The following is a 19,317-nucleotide window of genomic DNA, read 5'->3' on the forward strand; positions in this document are numbered from 1 at the left end:
ATCATAAGCCACAAGGAGGTATCACTTCAAACCTGTTTGAATGGTGTCATCAAAAAAAGAAGGAATATTAAGTGTTAGCAAGGATGTGGAGAAAAGGGAAGCCTTGTGCCCTGTGCATGGGAATGTAATGTAGTACAACCACCATGAAAAATTGTATAGAGTTTCCTCAAAAAATTAAAAATAGAACTACCATATGATCCAGCAACTCCACTTCTAGGCATATGTCCAAAGAAAAAGGAAACAGGATCTCAAAGAGATAACCGCACCCCCATGTTCATTGTAGCATTACTCACAATAGCCAAGACATAGAAACAACCTAAGTGTCCATCAATGGATGAATGGATAATGATGTGCTACATGTGTATATGTATATTTATATATATTTGTAAACACACACACACAACAAAATATTATTCACCCGTGAGAAAGAAGAAAATCCTGCCTTTTGAGACAATGGGATGGACCTGAGGGCATTATGTTAAGTGAAATGTCACACAGAGAAAGACAAATACTATATTATGATATCGCTTATATGTGGAATCTACAAAAGCTGAACTCCTAGAAACAGAGGGTAGAATGGTGGTTGCCAATTCTGGGAGGGTCAGGGAAATGGGTAGATGTTGGTCAAAGAGTACAAACTTCCAGGTATAAGATGAATAAATTCCAGGGATTTAATATACAGCATGGTGATTACAGTTAATAATACTGTGTTATATACTTGCAGGTTGCTAAGAGAGTAGATCTTAAAATGTTCTCAGCACAGACAAGGAATGGTAATTGTGTGACATGATGGAGGTGTTAGCTAACACTTCCATGGTAAACATATTGCAATATAAGAGGGTATCAAATCAACAAGTTGTATACCTTCAACTTATACACGGTTGTATGTCAACTACATCTCAAAGCTGGGGGCGGGAAGTCAGCAAAATTTGCTTAAAATAAAGAAAACATTACAAAGTAATTTTACTTAAGTGACATCCTAATGGACTTGCTGCTTTGTTGTCATAAGGCCTGGAGAAAAATGTCTTATACCTGTTATGGTCCTAAAACTCAGTTAACTTAATAGTAGTATAAAAATACAACACAAATAGAACATAAATGTTATAAATTTAGAATAACTGAGTTTCCAAGCACTTACCATTCTCAGGCTGAGTTTTCTTAAGTGAATCAATCAGAGTACTGACTGCTTTTAAGACAAATATGATTTCTGTTACTTGTTGCCTAAAAAAAAGATGGGAAATTATTTCCATCAAGATTTTAAGATATGCCATGTGTATTTTGTACTAAGTTATACAAATAGACATACTTTGGAAAACACTGAACACAAAACAATGCAAAGTTAATATTAGTTTTAAATTCTTATAAAAGAAAATCATTTCATTAACATGTACTTCAGTGTGCAATTAAGATTTATAGTTATTCTAAGTTATCAACATTAAAACGGGGGAGGCAATCTACTCATGCAAATCTAAATTTATTAGTAAGATATTTCATAGAACTACTTCAAATTAAAACACTGTACAAGATGTGCTTTTAAAACTTCTACAGCAGTTTTTTTTTAACTTATTAGTACTAAAAGAGATCTGCCAAAGCTTAAAGGGAAATAAAGATCACTATTACCCCCTTCACATATTTTATCATGCTGTTAAAAGTATCTTTAAAATCACAATAGTACTTATTTAACTTTCTAAAACAACAAATAAGAAATATGCTCAAAATCAACCCCAAGGTGACACTGTTTGGAGACATTAGCAATGAAGAATAAACTTGGGGTAAAGGACCAATAAGAATAGTTTGATTTCTTTCTTTCTCGTTGCAGAAATATATCTCTTTTGCTCTACAGTCCTCCCCCACACCCTACTCCTGGTATGAATCTGTGTTATCACTCAACAGATAAGATTTTCCTAATACTATGACAGGGTACTATTTCAAGTCTCCCTTTGTAAGTATACAAGTATTTTATTGTGTTGCAGTGTAGCTTTTTAGAAAATAATGCAATAATACTGCATCAAACATAGGATGATGATACAATAAAACAACTATAAATAAGACTCAATTTAAAGCAATAAACACTTAAAACACAAAAAATGAAGGAAAGCTGCTTTCTGAAATTGAATAATATCTTATACTCCAATAAAAATATTCCAATCAAGGCAACTCCATTACTGCTTTTCCAAGTATGCTTCAGAGGTCAATTTTAATAAATCAATTTTCAATCATGACAATAACCAAATTACTAACATCTGTCTTTGGAATGTTTTTGTATAAAATCCACTAGGAGGTATAATTTATGTTCTAGAAATTCAAAATACAGTGGACGCTAAAAGTAGAAATACAAATGGCAAATAAGCATTGGTAATTAAAAAAAGAAAAGAAAAATTTTTAAAAAGCAAACTACTATGTGGCTATTTCTTCATTCATCAAATTTTTAAAAAGATAAAATAAGTGATAAAACGGCAAATAATTTTAAACTGCTAAAAATTGAGGGAAAAGACAGTCATATACTCCTGGGAGAACATAAACTGATAGAAGTCTCTAACAGGCAATTTGTAATATATATCAAAACCTTTTAAAATGTCTATATCTTTTGACAGGTCAATCCCAACTCTGGAGATTTATTCTAAGTAAATAAGAATGTAAACAAAGACTTAGGGTTACTGATTTACTGCTTTATGAGATGGGACCTGAAATGATTTTCCTAACTCTTTCCTGACTTTGATAACTTTGTCTTCCAATATTATTTTCTGTTTGCTTCACTTGCTTTGCTTTAACCTCTAACTTACACATTAAAAAATAGATTGGCAACATAACTGCAATTTATGACTGTATTTTTTGATGAATTCTGATATATACCCCAACTTTATTTAGCCTTGGCTTAGCAGAAGGACCTAGATCCCCTTCAACTGGCAAGGCCTGACTACATGAGAAGCAAATCAGTTTAGGTACAAGGGCTTAATTAAGCAAAGTAGATGAAAAGAAGATCTAAGATATGGCTAGATTGACTTACAGAGAAACCTAGAAATGACTGTAAAACAAACTAGGAAGTTCATAAAGTATGATTTATCTATTATTTTCTCTCTAGAGGGACTCACGATCATGTGTTCATACAGACCTACAAGTCCTTACCCAGAAATCCTTGAGAAGATATATTTTAGAATTCAATTTTTTTCGAATTAAAATAAGTAATTTGGTATATATACCATATATTACTTAACCTCCATGAGCAGTATGAAAAAGCACCCCATAATAAACACAGTAATATATCTGCAGCAAAACTTATGAATATTTACACTGTATGGGATAAATAAAATTATAAACAGCCTCAGGTTAAGTTCAGATCACTTATGAAAACACTTGATTTCCAGAGCTTTTTAAAAGTATTAATAACTATGACAGTGTATTTCCTTCTTTAATTAAAAAAATACATATATACATATACCTTGGAAGAGGGCATTTACCACTTAATCTTTCATCCTCTATATAACGATATAGTACATCTTGAGATCTCTTTAGAAGCACTGAGAGTGCCATTCGTGAGATGTAGCCTTCTTGAGGTGTTGTGACTTTGTTACTGAAGGAAAACTGGAGCAGTGTTTCAAAACACATTTTAGAAAAATCTTCTCTCAAACGAATATCAATCTCTGCTTCTGTAGAATTAACAATGTTTGATGGTTAATACAAGGTTAAATAAATACACCTTAATGACACAATTCTTAGCAAACTAGGAATAGAAGGAAATTCCTTAACTGATAAAGAGCATCTATGAAAAACTTATACCATATATATATACATATATATATATATATATATACACACACACACTATACACACACACACACACACACACACACGAACAGTTTTCCTCCTTGCAAGGTCAAAAAACAAGGCAAGACTATCCACTCTCATCACTTCAACATTTTTCTTGTCTTGGTCTTTTTATACACTTCAACAGCACTAGAGTACCTCTCAATAATCTTCCATATGGTCAAACTTGGAATAATCCGTTTGTTTGTCTGTTTCTTTCTTTCTTTTTTCTCTTGGCAACATCTTCCCTGGACCCTGACCTCTGCTCCAGTCTGGACTAGTTGCTCTCTGGACATACTGTCCAGTTATATCCTGGAACTAGTCTTTGGCCTCACCCTGTGAGTTGTTTTTTTCTCTCTTGTGTTATATCTTACTTTCTAGACCTCATGCTTTCCCTTTTCTTGATTTACTCCTTTGTTTTCACAGGGCATATTCTGTAGTACCTGAGAAAGTGAATGGGAAGTAAAAATTTTGAGACCTTACATTTCTGAAAATGTCATTTTACTGTGGTACTCAAAGTGTGTTTCCTAGCAGCATCAGCACCACCAGAGAACTTGTTAGAAATGCAAATTCTCATGCCTCACCCCAGACCTATTGAATCAGAAATTCTGGGGTTACAGCCCAGCAATAACTTCACTCCAGGTGAGGATAATGCACACTGACATTTGAGAATTACCATTCTACACTCCTCACTTGGCCAACAGTGGGCCTAGGTATAAAACTCCATGTTAAAAATCTTTTCCATTTATGACTATGAAACCACAGCCTCAATGTCTCTGAGCATCCAGTGTTCCTGAGAATTGCAATGTCCTTTTGATACAACTCTTTTGTGTTTGAACTTTTTTCTTTTCTTTTTGAAATCTTTTAGCATCTTCTCTTTATTTCTATTATTCTGGTATTTCATGATGACATGTCTTATTGTGAGTCTTTTTTCTTTCACTATTCTGGGTACTGAGAGACCGCTTTTAATCTGCAGATTTGTATCTTCAGTTTGTTTCTTTGATAATTTCCTCTCCTAGCTTTTCTCTATTCTCTCTTTCTGGAAGACCTATTGTCAGATGTTAGATCCCTCGGATCCATTTTATTTCTTTCTTCTCATACTGTCCACTTGTTTGTCTTTGCTCTACTTCTGGGTTATATTTCCTTAATGTTTCCTTCCAACACTTCATTGAACATATTTCAGCTATCATATTTTTAGCTTCTTTGAGCTCTTTTGTGTTCTGATTGTTCCATTTTAATAGCATTCTTCTTGTTTCATGAATGTAAAATCTGTTATCTCCTAAAGCATCCTAATTATATATATTTTTAAATAAATGTTTTCTATGGCTCTGCATTTTATCTCTTTCCTACCAGTTTCTTTCACCCTCTCTTCATTTGTTTTGGTCTTTCTCTTTTGTGCTGGAAGTTTTCCTCAAACGCCTGTGACCTGTGGCTGTCATATCATACTTAAGAGCAGGGGACCAAAAATAATCACTGGAACCTCTGTGTTTATAGCTTGGTCTTGTTTATTAGCAGGAAAGACTTTGTATGTATATGTTTAAAGAAAAGTCCAAGTTAAAGCTGAGAAATTTGTGTCCAATGGTCAAGTCACTGGAAGAACATACATGTACCTTCTTTATCTTGGTACATTTAATATTATAAATGGCAAGAGGTATCATCAGAAAACTGCTAGAAAAAGTATACATGGTAACTTGGTAATCCTTATTTAGCTTAGAATATTTACATATAATTATAAACATGGTTCTTAAAATGTATTTTATAAAAAATTTATCTATAATTTTTAAATATTCTTAATAAAAAGTTGACTAAATTAAGATAAATGGACTTCAAAATTTTTTCTCTGAGGTTCTAATGTTTTCAAACCTGTACTTTACCAGATTAATTTTAAAAACTGTCTGGGCTAGGAAAAAGAACCAGTTTGTGAAGTAAGCAGTATCTAGTGGTCAAACTGTACATAGAAATGCTCTTTAAAGTGTTTACCACACTTTAGTAGAATTTAGTCACAGCTCCATTAAATTCTGGGGACTAAGGATATGTATGGCACAAATTTAGAACTTTTTAATTATCTCACCAAAAAAAATCACATTATGGTGCCACGATTACATTTAACACTTGAGCATAGGTTTAAAAAAAAGAAATAATAGCAAAAAGCAACTTACATCTCATCTCCCAATATGGTACATCAAAAGAAGCATGTGGTTCTTTTTAAAGATGAACTTTGGTCTCCAGCCTTAAGACTGTGGCAATTTTTTTCAACCTTTCTAAACCCATTTCCCCTCTGTAATACAGTAGAACCTATCCTCACAGAAATGTTGTGAGGAATGAGATTAATATTCTAGCCTAATACCCTGCACACTGTGGTCATTCACTAAATCTTAGTTCCCTTAACAAATGTTAAGGATTTTTTTTTTTTTTAATGAACTAGCTCTGCAATTTATAGTCCTGAGAGGTTGGTATTAATATCTTTATTTTACAGATGACAAAACTGACAGGGGGCTTCCCTGGTGGCGCAGTGGTTGAGAGTCCGCCTGCCGATGCTGGGGACATGGGTTTGTGCCCTGGTCTGGGAAGATCCCACATGCTGCGGAGCGGCTGGGCCCGTGAGCCATGGCCGCTGGGCCTGCGCGTCCGGAGCCTGTGCTCCGCAACGGGAGAGGCCACAGCAGTGAGAGGCCCACGTACCGCAAAAAAACAAAACAAAACAAACAAAAAAACCTGACACTTAACCAACTACTAAGTGGCAGAATACACATTCACTACCTCCCAATAATCCATGACTTCACAAAACTGGTGATTTATGTCAGCCTGCAATGATTTAGGTGGATTCCATAAGTGCTTTGTAATTTAATTCATCACAGAATATTTACCACGTTTTCCCCTCATAAAGCTTAATGTTCTATATCACATTCTTAACCATTCTCCTGTTTACATTTACCACAATTGTAGGAGTAAACATTTCTAGTAGAAGTCAGCTTCTTCAAAAGTGCTTCAATACTTATTAACATTAAAAAAAATCATTGAAATAACATACCTGTAAATGAAGATGACTGAGAATGTATTGATCCCTTATTAAGCATAGTCATTATCTGACCAACAAATTCCTTAGGAATAAAATTGGCATAAGGTAGTATCTCAGTGCTGATAAGCTGAACTACCTAAAACAAAAGATGCAAATTCAAAGGTATTTTTTTTTCTTGAAAGAGACTAACTCAAATGATAATTTCTAGAGTAAAATTTAAATTTTATTTTAAAAGAAAACCAGTTAAAGAATCTTTCTTAATAGAACCATACAACCATTTTAATGTTAACATGCAGGATAATTAGTCTGTTTCCCTAATCTGTCTTAGTAAATAACATTATTACAAAATAGTCAATACTATAAACTGTTTACTATACAACAACTTCAATAAATTTTGATCTGCAACATGATAAATGCAAAGAGCACTCTGGAGAAAAAAATCAGCATATGAAATGTATCCATGTTAGAATAAAATATCTAAAACAGGATTAAGAACATGATTTAAATCTCCTTTTAGAACCATAAAAATGAGCCATTAAGAAGTTATATTCATTTTTGTTGAACAGTTTATTTCTAACACACAATGTGTTATTTTGCCTTTTGAAGAGAAAGAAGAAAGGTTTGAAGAAGCGTTTTCAAGAGTTAACATAGCAATGGGACAAAAGGCAATATTGTGCATCTATATATCAATATGATGCCTATGCTTTCTATGTAATTTATTTGATTTGCTTTATTTAAAAGTTCCCTTATCCCACTTAAAGGGAAAAAATAAACCCCCCCCAACAAAAAAATCCATAACCAAAAGCTACTTCTTCAAATTCCAGTTATAATCAGCAAAATATATTCTTTAAAAAAACATTCATTATTTGCTTCTACATCTGGTTAAAAATAGAAAAATCTGAGCAACTTATTGATTAATTGAAATACAAATATCTGATTTGTCAAACTATAAAGTAAGCTCTCAAATACATGCTTACTGACTGATGGATTTATTTTACTAAATCAACTGCTTTTTAAAATTATTAAATGGACACAACTAAGTATCTGGACAACACGCACACAGCACAAAGCTAACAAATATAAGAAATTAATTTTTTAAATGTCAGTGCTTTAAAAATTAAACTTTAACCTTTGTGTTTTAATGCTTTTAGGTTCAAGCTCAACCTATCACTTTACTTTTTTTTTTTTTTAAGCAATTTTACAGTTTCAACATTTCTACTATTTGGTTTTCATAAATGGTCAAAGGAAAATGTTTTAAATAGCTTCCTCACCTCAACATCAATACTTTCATTTCTTTGAAATTCTTGAATAGAGAGGTTATCTGGAGGTATGCTAAAAAATAAATAAATAAAAGACTTGATTTTTAAAGGTAAAATATTTCCTTAAAATACAAACAGAAAATAAACAGAATTTGAGTATCAAAAAATATATTTTCTCACCCAAGTTAGAACATTATCAGTTATTTAAAAGAACACTATTTTTAATTAATTAGTATAAATGACTAAGCTAATTACAAACATGAAATTCTAGCTACAAAAATAATTAGTCCAATCTTGAACTAAATAAAATCTATAGAACAAAACTTCTTTTAATACTATGAATGAAAAACAAAGAAAAGTAAAGATACTATCATATGGAGTTACAGCAAAAATTACCACTGTGACAAAAACTGAATTCACTTACATTGCCAGTAATTTCAGAGAGAGTTAAAAGAGCCTTGGTCAAGATGCTGAATTATTCACTCAGCAACAGCCCACTGATCATTAATTTGTAATAAATATGATATACTAAATATCTTTACAGTAAAAGATAGAGAACATCTGGAAAGAAGTGGACTGATTCAGACTTTCTAAAACAGAACAGTGTTCCAACAAGATCTGAATAAATCAACAGTTTCAAGGGAACCAAAGCTAATTCTAGACCCTGTGGCTCTGAATAAGCATGAGCAATATAGTTCTATTAAACTTATGAAACAATGAAATATTAAGCACTTAAAAAACAGCTGAGAATGGTAATGATTATAACAATAATAATGACAGCTAAAATTAGAGAGCCAGCCACTGTATTAAGAGCTTTATTTACATTATCTCCTATGTTCCACAGTAACCACATGTATTATCATGTAATTGACAGAAGAGGAAACTGAAGCTTCAAATGGCTAGTAATATAACCAAGAACACATCGTAAATAAATGACAAGGCCACAGTTTGAACCTAGATTTATATGATATTTGAGCCTAAGTTCTTCTCTTTTATAAAAGTTATAAATGTAAAAATAGTATTATCATATTTAGATATAGAGGTACAGTATAGAGTTTTGTACCTAGAGCTATTTTTGCTCTATTTGGTATTATTTGGTTTATCTAATCACACGTATTAAAATACACACACACACACAAAGACAAATACCAATTGGCTAACTATTGTACTAATAAAAAAAAAGCTTATCAGGAACATACAATATTAATATTATTGGGATCACATATCAGAAACACTGAACCTTATTTTTCTTTTTGAGACTTCCAATGTTTTTAATAGATTTCATTTATTTATTCATTTTTGGCTGCATTGGGTCTTTGTTGCCGCACGCGGGCTTTCTCTAGCTGTGGCGAGGGGGAGCTACTCTTCATTGCAGTGCGAGGGCTTCTCATTTCAGTGGCTTCTCTTGTTGCGGAGCACAGGCTCTAGGCGCACGAGCTTCAGTAGTTGTAGCTCACGGGCTCTAGAGCGCAGGCTCAGTAGCTGTGGTGCTTAGTTGCTCCGTGGCCTGTGGAATCTTCCTGGACCAGGGCTCAAACCCGTGTCCCCTGCATTGGCAGGCGGATTCTTAACCACTGCGCCACCAGGGAAGCCCCTGAACTGTAGTTTTAAAATATCTTATAATGAGGGAAGAGAGTAGCATACAAAGCTGAAAGGTTCACTCCTCCTAATCCTAATGATCAATAAAATCAGGAGTTGATTCAATTGTGCACAGATTGAATATTCTGATCTCAGAACTCACCCTAATGTTTATTTATTTTAATTTATAGTTAGTATCCTTTCTAGATATTGTGAGCATATCAAAAAACACTGGTCGAGCTTTTAAAAACACAGATGATTAACAGAATTTACCTATAAATTATAAAGGGAGATAGTCAATATTGCAGGTACAAATGGGCCATATAAGACCTGTATAGTCTCTAAGCTTGAGGAGTAGTTAGTAATTAAAAAAAATTTTTTTTCATGAATCTTTATTTGAAAGAAAAGAGGCTTCAAACTGATAAAGTATTATGTGTATTTTTCATCAGTTCTCTCTGAATGGTACATTAAAATTATTTTGTGAGATATAATTCATACACCATAAAATTCACCCTTTTAAACTGCATAATTCAGCTTTTTAGTATATTCACAAAGTTGTGCAATGGTCACCTCTTTTACTTCTAGAACATTTTCATCACCTCCAAAAGAAACTCTGTATCCATTAGTAGTCACTCCCCATTCTACCCTCCTCCCAACTCTGATAACCATTCATCTATTTTCTATCTCTACTGATTTGCCTATTCTGGATATATCACATAAATGAGATCATATAATATATGGCCTTTTGTGTCTGGGTTCTTTCACTTAGCATAATTTTTTCAAGATTCATCTATGTTGTAACATGCATCAGTATTTCATTCCTTTTTATGGCTGAATATTCCACTGTATGGATGTACATATCACATTTAATTTATCCATTCATCAGCTGAACATTTGGATTGTTTTCATTTTTTGGCTGTTATAATACTGCTATAAACATTAGTGTACAAGTTTTTGTGTGAACACGTTTCATTTCAATTCTTTTGGGTAGTACTTATTAACTGAAGGTCAACAGACTATTGTATGAATTGCCACTAGCCCACGTGTCTTCTAGAGGACAAGTACCATGTTTTGGCACTGAAAGGGTGGCTGAATGAATTCCTAACAGACTTTAAGTGTCCACCAGGTTACAGTCCTTATGTTTCTCATTTTTAATTGTTTTTCTTTCACTCATTTAAACAATTCATTCACTTATGATAGTCCTCAGTGATGTCCAAAGCCTCTTGTTTCTTCTAGTTGATTTTGGTTTTATTTGTTTTCTTTGTTACTGTACTGTTACTGTTACTGTATGAAAGCAGTTTGCAGAACATAAACAGTTGGGAAACATCACAGAGAAAGGTATGGTTATTCACACAGTCTTTGAGTATCAGTAATTAGGTTAAAAAACTTATAAATGTTCCAATATAAAAGATACTCAAATATTCATATTATCTAAAAACCTAAGTCATGCTATTCCAAACACTCTTCCTACTGTTCAAATACTACTACTGATAGATTTCAATTATAGAACATTGTGTATATGTGCCATAAAATAAAATTTAAAATCTAACAGTTTGTGATTTTCCAAAGTAATCAATTATTTGGAAAACAAAAACAAAGACGAAATCTTCTCATGAAACTGTGAAAATGTGCATGGTTTTTAAGTTCTCTTAGTGAGCACTGCATTTTTATCATCAACTAACTAATAAAAGCTTTCACTTTGAGCCTTAAGGTATTTTTGGACTATGAAATAAAAATTAAATTGGCTTTATCCATGTAAACTATTCAATTAAAAACACTGATTAAAACATTAAGTCAAAATACATAAAATAATTGTGGACTTTTACAACTAGTCAAATCAATTAATTTAGTCTTATAATGAAGGACAATGATGCCAACTGAGAGGAAATGACCAGTTCAAGGTGAACAGAAAGTAGGTGGCAGAGTCAAGAGTAGACCACAGGTCTCCTGACTCCCAATACAGGAGTAGTACTACTACTTCATGTAGTAGAAGGCTTAAATGTGTAACTAGAATAACCACAACTTAGAACACTGATTCTGTGTTACTTAGTACCAGAATTTAGTACCTTTATTTTTTTTCTAGCCATTTAAAAAATACACAAATTTAGGGGTAAATTTCCTAGTCCCAGTTATTTAGAGTTTTGGTCTTTAAGTTTTTAGTTTAAAATACAGCTTTTTCATGCTAAAGGATATGGATAATGTCAGCTTCTCTTAAGTGAAAGAAATAATGATTATGAGGATAATAGCAGGAGCAAGCATTTTAATAGAAGCACTTACATTCCAGGAACTATTCTAAGCATTCATTTAAATGATTTAATCCTCACAATAACCCTATGAGTTAGGTAGCATTACTATTCCTATTTAGCAGATGAGGAAAATGAGTCACTGAAAGATAAATAACTTGTACAAAATATCACAGTTACAAAGTTGTACAGTTGGGATTTGAATCCAGGTAATTTGGCTCCTGAGTCAATGCTCTTATCCTCTATGTTAACTGTTTCTTAAACTGTGTGATTTTTCAACATACTCAATATACTCAAACCTTTAATGTAAGCAGGGCCTCCAACAGGCAAAATACTGTAATGAAATTATACTACAACTTCATGAATACAAAAATTACATAAAATGTTAATTACCTATTATTAGGCCTTTGTTTCTCTACCTACTTTCCTGTATACAAAGAAATTACTTAAGAAACTGAATTTAATAAAATAAGAACAAAGCCTGGAAAATGAAGAATGTTCAATAAGAAACTTGAGAAGAAAGATGGTGGAAAGAGTCATAGGAAAAGAAATTCTTAAAGAAGTTTTACTCATTTCAAAAAAACTGATCTAAGCTCATTCAACTTATTAATAGGGCAACATGCATATACAGACAGATAATTGAGAAAGAAAAAGAAAAGTTTAAATTTCTAAATCTGTTTGCTTCATACAAATTACCTTAGTGACTTAGGCAACAGAGTCCACAAAGGAACGCAAATACCCAGGGTTATTTTAAAAATGAAAACAGAATTTGCTTAGATATGCTTTGTGAGTCACTATGACTTTCCTGCATATATTCAATACAAAGAATATGCTTGCATTGGTATTAATAAGATTTCTAGAGTTGAGAAATATATAAGAAAGCAAAACAAAGTCTGACCAGTTATGGAAACAGAAATTACAATCACATGTCATTACTTCCAATTCTGAAATATCAGATAAGCCTTTATAGAGAAAAATTTAAGTTAACCTTCTGCACTCTACAACTTTTCTTTACTTAATAACTAAACCACATTAGAAAGATAGAAACTCTTCAGTTAAATCATTCTGTTGTAGACTCATCTGATCATTATCAATATGCCAATGTAGGTTTTTCTTCAAGTATATGAAATTTATAATTTAAATGGTTTCAAACTAACCATTTTTAATGATTAAATAGCAGTGCATGACACATTCATCATTCTATAGTTTTAAAAAATGATTAATGGATAAAAAAATAGAAAAAAAATTTTTTGTCATAGAATTTCACCACTATAGCACAAAGGAAAATTAGATTGTAGGAGTACTGAAGACTACCTACCTATCACAGCTATTACTGGTAAGTCCATCTTTAGTAAAATGGCACATTTGAGATTAGTGCTGCCAAACAGAACTTCCTGTGATGATGGGAATGTTCAATGATCTGCAGTACCCACTAGAGCAACCACTAGCCACACATGGCAATGTTGAAACGTGGCTAGTGAGAATGAAGAACTGAATTATTAATGTGACTTAGTTAATTAAAAATTTAAGTTAATTGTACTAGTGACTGCTGTATTAGATAGTACAGCTCTAGAGAGACTGCAGCAGACTCCTCATTCAAAAAATTCCGTATTCTAATTACCTTATTCTCATTCAGTGAGGGGTCAAAATAGCATCCTTAAGATACACCCTCAGTTGGAATGTATACAATGAAAATTCCATTCTTCTTTGCAAAACTTAAACATCTTAAAGAGCTGTTCGTTATTACCAATGATCTTATTTATTCTAAAAAAAACCTCATTTTCTGAAGTTGTTTTTCTCTTGTAATGCTAAATGGGCATCAGATTTTTAAAATGGATATTCTTAACTTCATCGAATTAAAACCATGGCTCCTTAATTATGATGCATTCATGTGACCTTATATATAGACCCCTGTCTTACAACCAAAACACTGTAAAGAGCAAAAATCTCCACTGCTCACAGATAATGTACCCAGTGGATAAATGCCTAATCCACTTCTTCTTTGTATACAATCTAGCAATCTTAAGAGTCAATTACTTTGTTAATGAATGAATAATGAGAAATACTGTTTTTAGAGCAATTACAGGTATAATGTGTACTTCTTGAAAGACTGTCTTAACTGTAAAAATGAATAAGCTGACCTTTTAGTAAAGAGAAAGTCTTCAAAAGTGTTGGCTAGTTCTGGCCACATACTGTCAAATTTTCCAGAAGAAGCATGCTGCCGGGCAACAGGTAGCCCAATAGAAAGAACTTTGAGGAGAGAAGATACTGCTAGTTTCCATGTGCTTTCAGAAGGGCAGGAATACTTCAAACTGAGAGGAACCCTAAGAGTCTGTGAAAATAAAGACAGTTTAAGATAAGTAGAAATTAAAACAAACACACACAGCTTTAATTACTTTAAAAAAAACTATAGCTGAGAGCAAAAAATAATAACATAGGTATTTTCATTTTAAATAGGATGTTATTTTCTAGAAAGACCAATTCTCAGACATGGTCCTCAAGTCATACTGCCTAGAAAAATATACTTTTTTTTTATTGGCCACACCCCGAGGCATATGAGATCTTAGCTCCCTGACCAGGGATAGAACCCTCACCCTCAGCACTGAAAGCGCAGAGTCCTAACCACTGGACTGCCAGGGAATTCCCTAGAAAGATATACTTTTAAGTCCTATGTCCATTTTATAAACCATGACCCTGAATAAGGACTGAATAATAACCTTTTTGAACCTCGGTTTCGCATCAGAAAAAATAGGGATGTTTTCTGAAAAGTTAAGAGTAAGAAACTTACAATTTTGCAGCTTCTCCAACTTGATGTTATAAAATTAGAGCATTCTGCCATAGTTCTCCTGGCAGAAAATAATTTGACTGATGGGGTTTCTCTCATCCAAGAGAGATCAATACTGCTTATATTTTTTCACTAATGGTTAGGTAAACATGGCCTAGAGTATCATTACTTTGAAGTCTTATACTTTATCTTTAAAATTCTTTGAATTTTATACTCTACACTAATATTTTAATGTAGTTTTTTCCTTTTCCAAATATTTGAGAAAAGTTGATAATTCAAGAACTTGGTTTATCTTTAACCCTTGAGAACACAGCACAGCATCTGAACTATGTCTAGTGACTAAAATATTGAGACTTACTATTTAATTGGTCAACTTCTGAGAGAGGTTGCTGTTAATCATTAAAGAACTAATTCAGTGGTTCAGAATGAATTTCTCTGGTCATAGTACTATCCAACAACTAGAAGACTAGACTGACCAAACTATCACAGTGAGTTATCCCAGAGCACCATCAATAAATAGTTTCAAAATACCGTCTGATAATGTGCATTAGACTGAAAATTCAGCTTTTATATAAAAATTCTAGTCTGAGAAAGATAAAGAGTAGAAGAGATACATTTTCATATTTTAATGTTACGGAGTGAACATAAAACCTGATTTCATCATCCTCTACACAAATGATTACCGAATACTCACACAGTGAACATGTGAACCACTACATATTAGCATGAAATGGGCCTCCACTAACAGATAATTAGCCTACCCAGAATCTATTTATTTCTTTCCCCTCCCCACATCCAGTTGGAAATTAGGGTAAAGAGATGATTACTTTATTAAGCCAATCAATCTACTCCACTTCTCTGGCCATAATCACTGGTTCAAGACTGGGCATGGGACTAAAGCCAATTCACTTAATTTTAGTAACTTAAGAAGAATCTGATAAACACACACACACACACACACACACACACACACCTGCTATTGACATATAATCCCTTTATTAGCCTACAACTATGAGAGGAAACATAGTTAGGATGCAGTCAACCCCTTGGAAAGCAGAACAGGGAAAAAATTTTTGGTTTTTGGTGATAGTACTGAACCACTGGATCAACCAATCCTAAAGCCCTCCATCTCTGAATTTTCCAACTAAGCCTGCCCCTTTATTGTTAAAGCTAGTCAGAGCCTGAATTTGTGTCATATGCAAACAAAAGAATACTAAATTATACACCGGCCACTCTGAATTAACATGTTATAACTCAAGATTAGATAAATGAAAAGTATGGTTTACTACTAGATTAATATTTTACCAATGTCAAGGGAATATTAAGCACAGCAAATATATTTGATTTATATATTTATTTTTTTAATATTTAAGCAACTAATACAGAGATTGGTATATAGTATATAGTCAGTAAATATATATGGAACTGGAAAATTCAGTTCTTGCTGTCACGAAGCTCACAATTTCTGAGGAAGGAAGAGCCTTGTCCAATTAACCACAATGCAATGTAGTAAGTGGCATCAATGAAGTGTTCTGGAGTACAGAAAACTGATTATTTAATTCCTTAAAAAATTCAAACTGATTCATGTCACTCCTCCATGTTCAAACCTTCAATGGTTAAAGAATAAAATCTGATGCCTTATGATGGCTTTTAATACCCATAGCCACTTTTTCAGACCTATTCCAGGCCCTGCCACCTCCCTAAGTGGGATTTCTCAACACTGCTTTAAAAATATACCATGATCTTTTATATTGCTTAATTGATCTATATCTCCTTCTCCCTTTTTGCTGGTACTCCTTCTTCAAATGATACTTCTGTTAATCCTTGCCAAGATCCCCTAGGCAGTTTAGTTATTTCCTTGTCTATTGAGGGAAGGGGGAACCTAACTTTTTATTCAACACTGACTACTTGGCAAGTATCATTAAATGCCATATCTCAGTTGAATCTCTTAATGGTTAAGACATGAAATTTGGGGGATTCCCAGGTGGCGCAGTGGTTGAGAGTCCGCCTGCCGATGCAGGGGATACGGGTTCGTGCCCCGGTCCAGGAAGATCCCACATGCCGGGGAGCGGCTGGGCCCGTGAGCCATGGCCGCTGAGCCTGCGCGTCCGGAGCCTGTGCTCCGCAACGGGAGAGGCCACAACAGTGAGAGGCCCGCGTACCAAAAAAAACAAAAAAACAAACAAAACAAAACAAAACAAAAGACATGAAATTTGTATTGGTATTACCGTTCTTCTACAGATGAGAAACACTCTCAGGCTCATCTGCCCCAAAATCATAGAGCATCCTGTCCTAAGAAACAGGATGCTTATTGTCTTATGTGGCAAAATTTAATAATCATAAAAAATCTAATGCACTCTTACTTTAAAATAGTTTTCATTAAAAAAGCCTTCTCGTTTTAAAAAAACGGCTTCCTGGGTTTCCCTGGTGGTGCAGTGGTTGAGAATCCGCTTGCCAACGCAGGGGACACAGGTTTGAGCCATGGTCTGGGAGGATCCCACATGCCGCGGAGCAACTGGGCCCGTGAGCCACAACTACCGAGCCTGCGCATCTGGAGCCTGTGCTCCGCAACAAGAGAGGTCGCGATAGTGAGAGGCCTGCGCACGGCAATGAAGAGTGGCCCCCGCTGGCCACAACTAGAGAAAGCCCTCACATAGAAACGAAGACCCAACACAGCCAAAAATAAATAAATTAATTAAAAAAAAATTTGCTTCCTAAATAATATCCATGAATGTTGGAGAAGAGTAACTATAAATAATAACAAAGTATATTTTCCATTTATCTCAATGTATGATAATATATTATTACCTAAAGAGAAATTTCAATAATACTGACATTATTAAATGAAAGTATGGAAATTAAAAAAAAATACCTTAATAATATTCTGGAGTACCTTCTCATTCACCACTGCTTTGTGACAGGCTGTTTTTTGGTATAAATCCACAACTACTTCTAAAGACCTTTCAGCAAATGGTACATAATTCAAGGCTACCCATTCCGCCTAGAAAGTAATATTTTCACAGAGTTAAAATAAAAATGAGATTAAATGAAATCATATTGCTTTCAAAGCGAAAGCTTCTTTGTCTTAAAGTTTAGACCTTGGTTTTAGGCCAGATTATATTACATGCAAAGTTTTCAAAGAGATATGTACTTCATGAAAGAATAATTTTCAGCCAGGCAAAAATTATAACTATCAGAAAAAGTACATAGAGCATTCTATCAAAAACTGGGAAAGATGTACTTTATTTGTTGCCAATAGGTTAGGACAATTTTAGGAAATTTAACTCACCGGTGCAAATAGTTGGATCTATTGTGATTCCATTGTGTTGCAAGACAAATAGAATGAGAAAAGTTAATACACATTAAAACTATGTTTCGGACCATGTAAAATTATAATTTTTATGTTGAGTGAACAAAATCAGCATGTGCATGCATTCAGAAATTTACTTTTCCCCTAAGCCAAAACAAAGTTAAAATTTGCCAACTATGGCTATAAAAATCTTTTATGTAAAATCCAACTAAATTTCACACCAGTAGTAGACTTATTTAGTACACACAGATTTCTTCATTTTGTATTGCAGATATCTATTTTAGATAAGATTAGGCTTAGGGATTTAGAAGCCATTTTATAGTGGGATGAGGACACAAAGAAAGGAACTTCGAAGAAAGAGTAACATGAAAGGCCAAACTTTCTGGAGAACCACTTGGGAAAAGAAAGTAATAAACAAACGAACACACAAAAGGAACACAGAAAAGGTCTTCCAAATAGTGTTTCTTTTCAGCTTAAACTGTTAACATACATATGAAAGTTTATTTGTGAATGAAAATTTTCTGGGATAATCAAAGTCCATCTTAGGTGGAACTGACTATATTTATAAGCCATGAAATCTTACAGAGTAAATATAATTTATAGCAAATTACCTGATTATATTTTGCATTTGCAATGTGTTTTGTTTCTAGCTGTCCATACTGTGGAGGTTTACAGGAAAATTCTACAAATGCCAATAACTGGTCAAATATAGCTGGATACATTATCTGCATGTTTTCCGGTCCTATACAGATGGCCTATAAAAACAATATATGAATAGTAGAATGCATAATCTGAACTCCATTAAGTTCTTTACTGTATATGCTTTTGTTTAACCAAAGAATCGAAAAGACTGTCTTATTTTATGTTAAGTATTATACAATTTTTTATAAGCCCTGAAGGACATTTAAGCTATTTTAAACTATTATTGAATAAAGTGTAGGCTAAATGAATTAATCAGTTAAAAAACGTTTTTTAATTAAAAGTGTGGCTCATTACTTAGCAGACTAAACAAAGGGCAAGCACTTAAAGAGAAAACCCAGGCAGTTCTGAGGTTCCACAATCTGATCATTTGTTCAGTAATATACCCATCAGACCATTTACAATGCTTCACTGATTAAGATGATATTGACTTCTACTTAAGTGATGGCATTAATTTATTGAAATGACAGCTGATTCCTGTATCATGCCTGGTCCACAGACTTTAACAAATAATCATGTTCATTACAGTTGGGAAAATAAGTTATGAATAAAAATTTGTTTCTAAAAGAAATGTATACAGTATATTAATTTTTAACAGGGCAGAGTATATTTAGTGTCTA

At 33.3% G+C, this 19,317-nt stretch overlaps 1 protein-coding gene across 3 annotated transcripts in view; it reads right to left on the bottom strand.

Annotated features, from left to right (window-relative positions):
* Positions 1-19,317, bottom strand: part of MON2 (MON2 homolog, regulator of endosome-to-Golgi trafficking) — a 125,009-nt gene that overhangs the window by 15,319 nt on the left and 90,373 nt on the right. For 2 of the 3 annotated variants that reach the window (XM_081249974.1, XM_081249976.1), the window contains exons 27-34: positions 18,610-18,753; positions 17,978-17,995; positions 17,561-17,689; positions 14,045-14,235; positions 8,095-8,155; positions 6,836-6,959; positions 3,440-3,647; positions 1,139-1,221 (exon numbers count right to left, since the gene is read on the bottom strand). In XM_081249974.1, the coding sequence (XP_081106100.1) occupies positions 1,139-1,221; positions 3,440-3,647; positions 6,836-6,959; positions 8,095-8,155; positions 14,045-14,235; positions 17,561-17,689; positions 17,978-17,995; positions 18,610-18,753 (958 nt within the window). The remainder of the gene's footprint in view (positions 1-1,138; positions 1,222-3,439; positions 3,648-6,835; positions 6,960-8,094; positions 8,156-14,044; positions 14,236-17,560; positions 17,690-17,977; positions 17,996-18,609; positions 18,754-19,317) is intronic. The other variant, XM_081249975.1, reaches the window with a different exon arrangement.

Source organism: Mesoplodon bidens (genome assembly GCF_964165515.1).
Source record: "Mesoplodon bidens genome assembly, chromosome: 11".
In the NCBI taxonomy this organism is placed as follows: Eukaryota; Metazoa; Chordata; class Mammalia; order Artiodactyla; family Ziphiidae; genus Mesoplodon; species Mesoplodon bidens.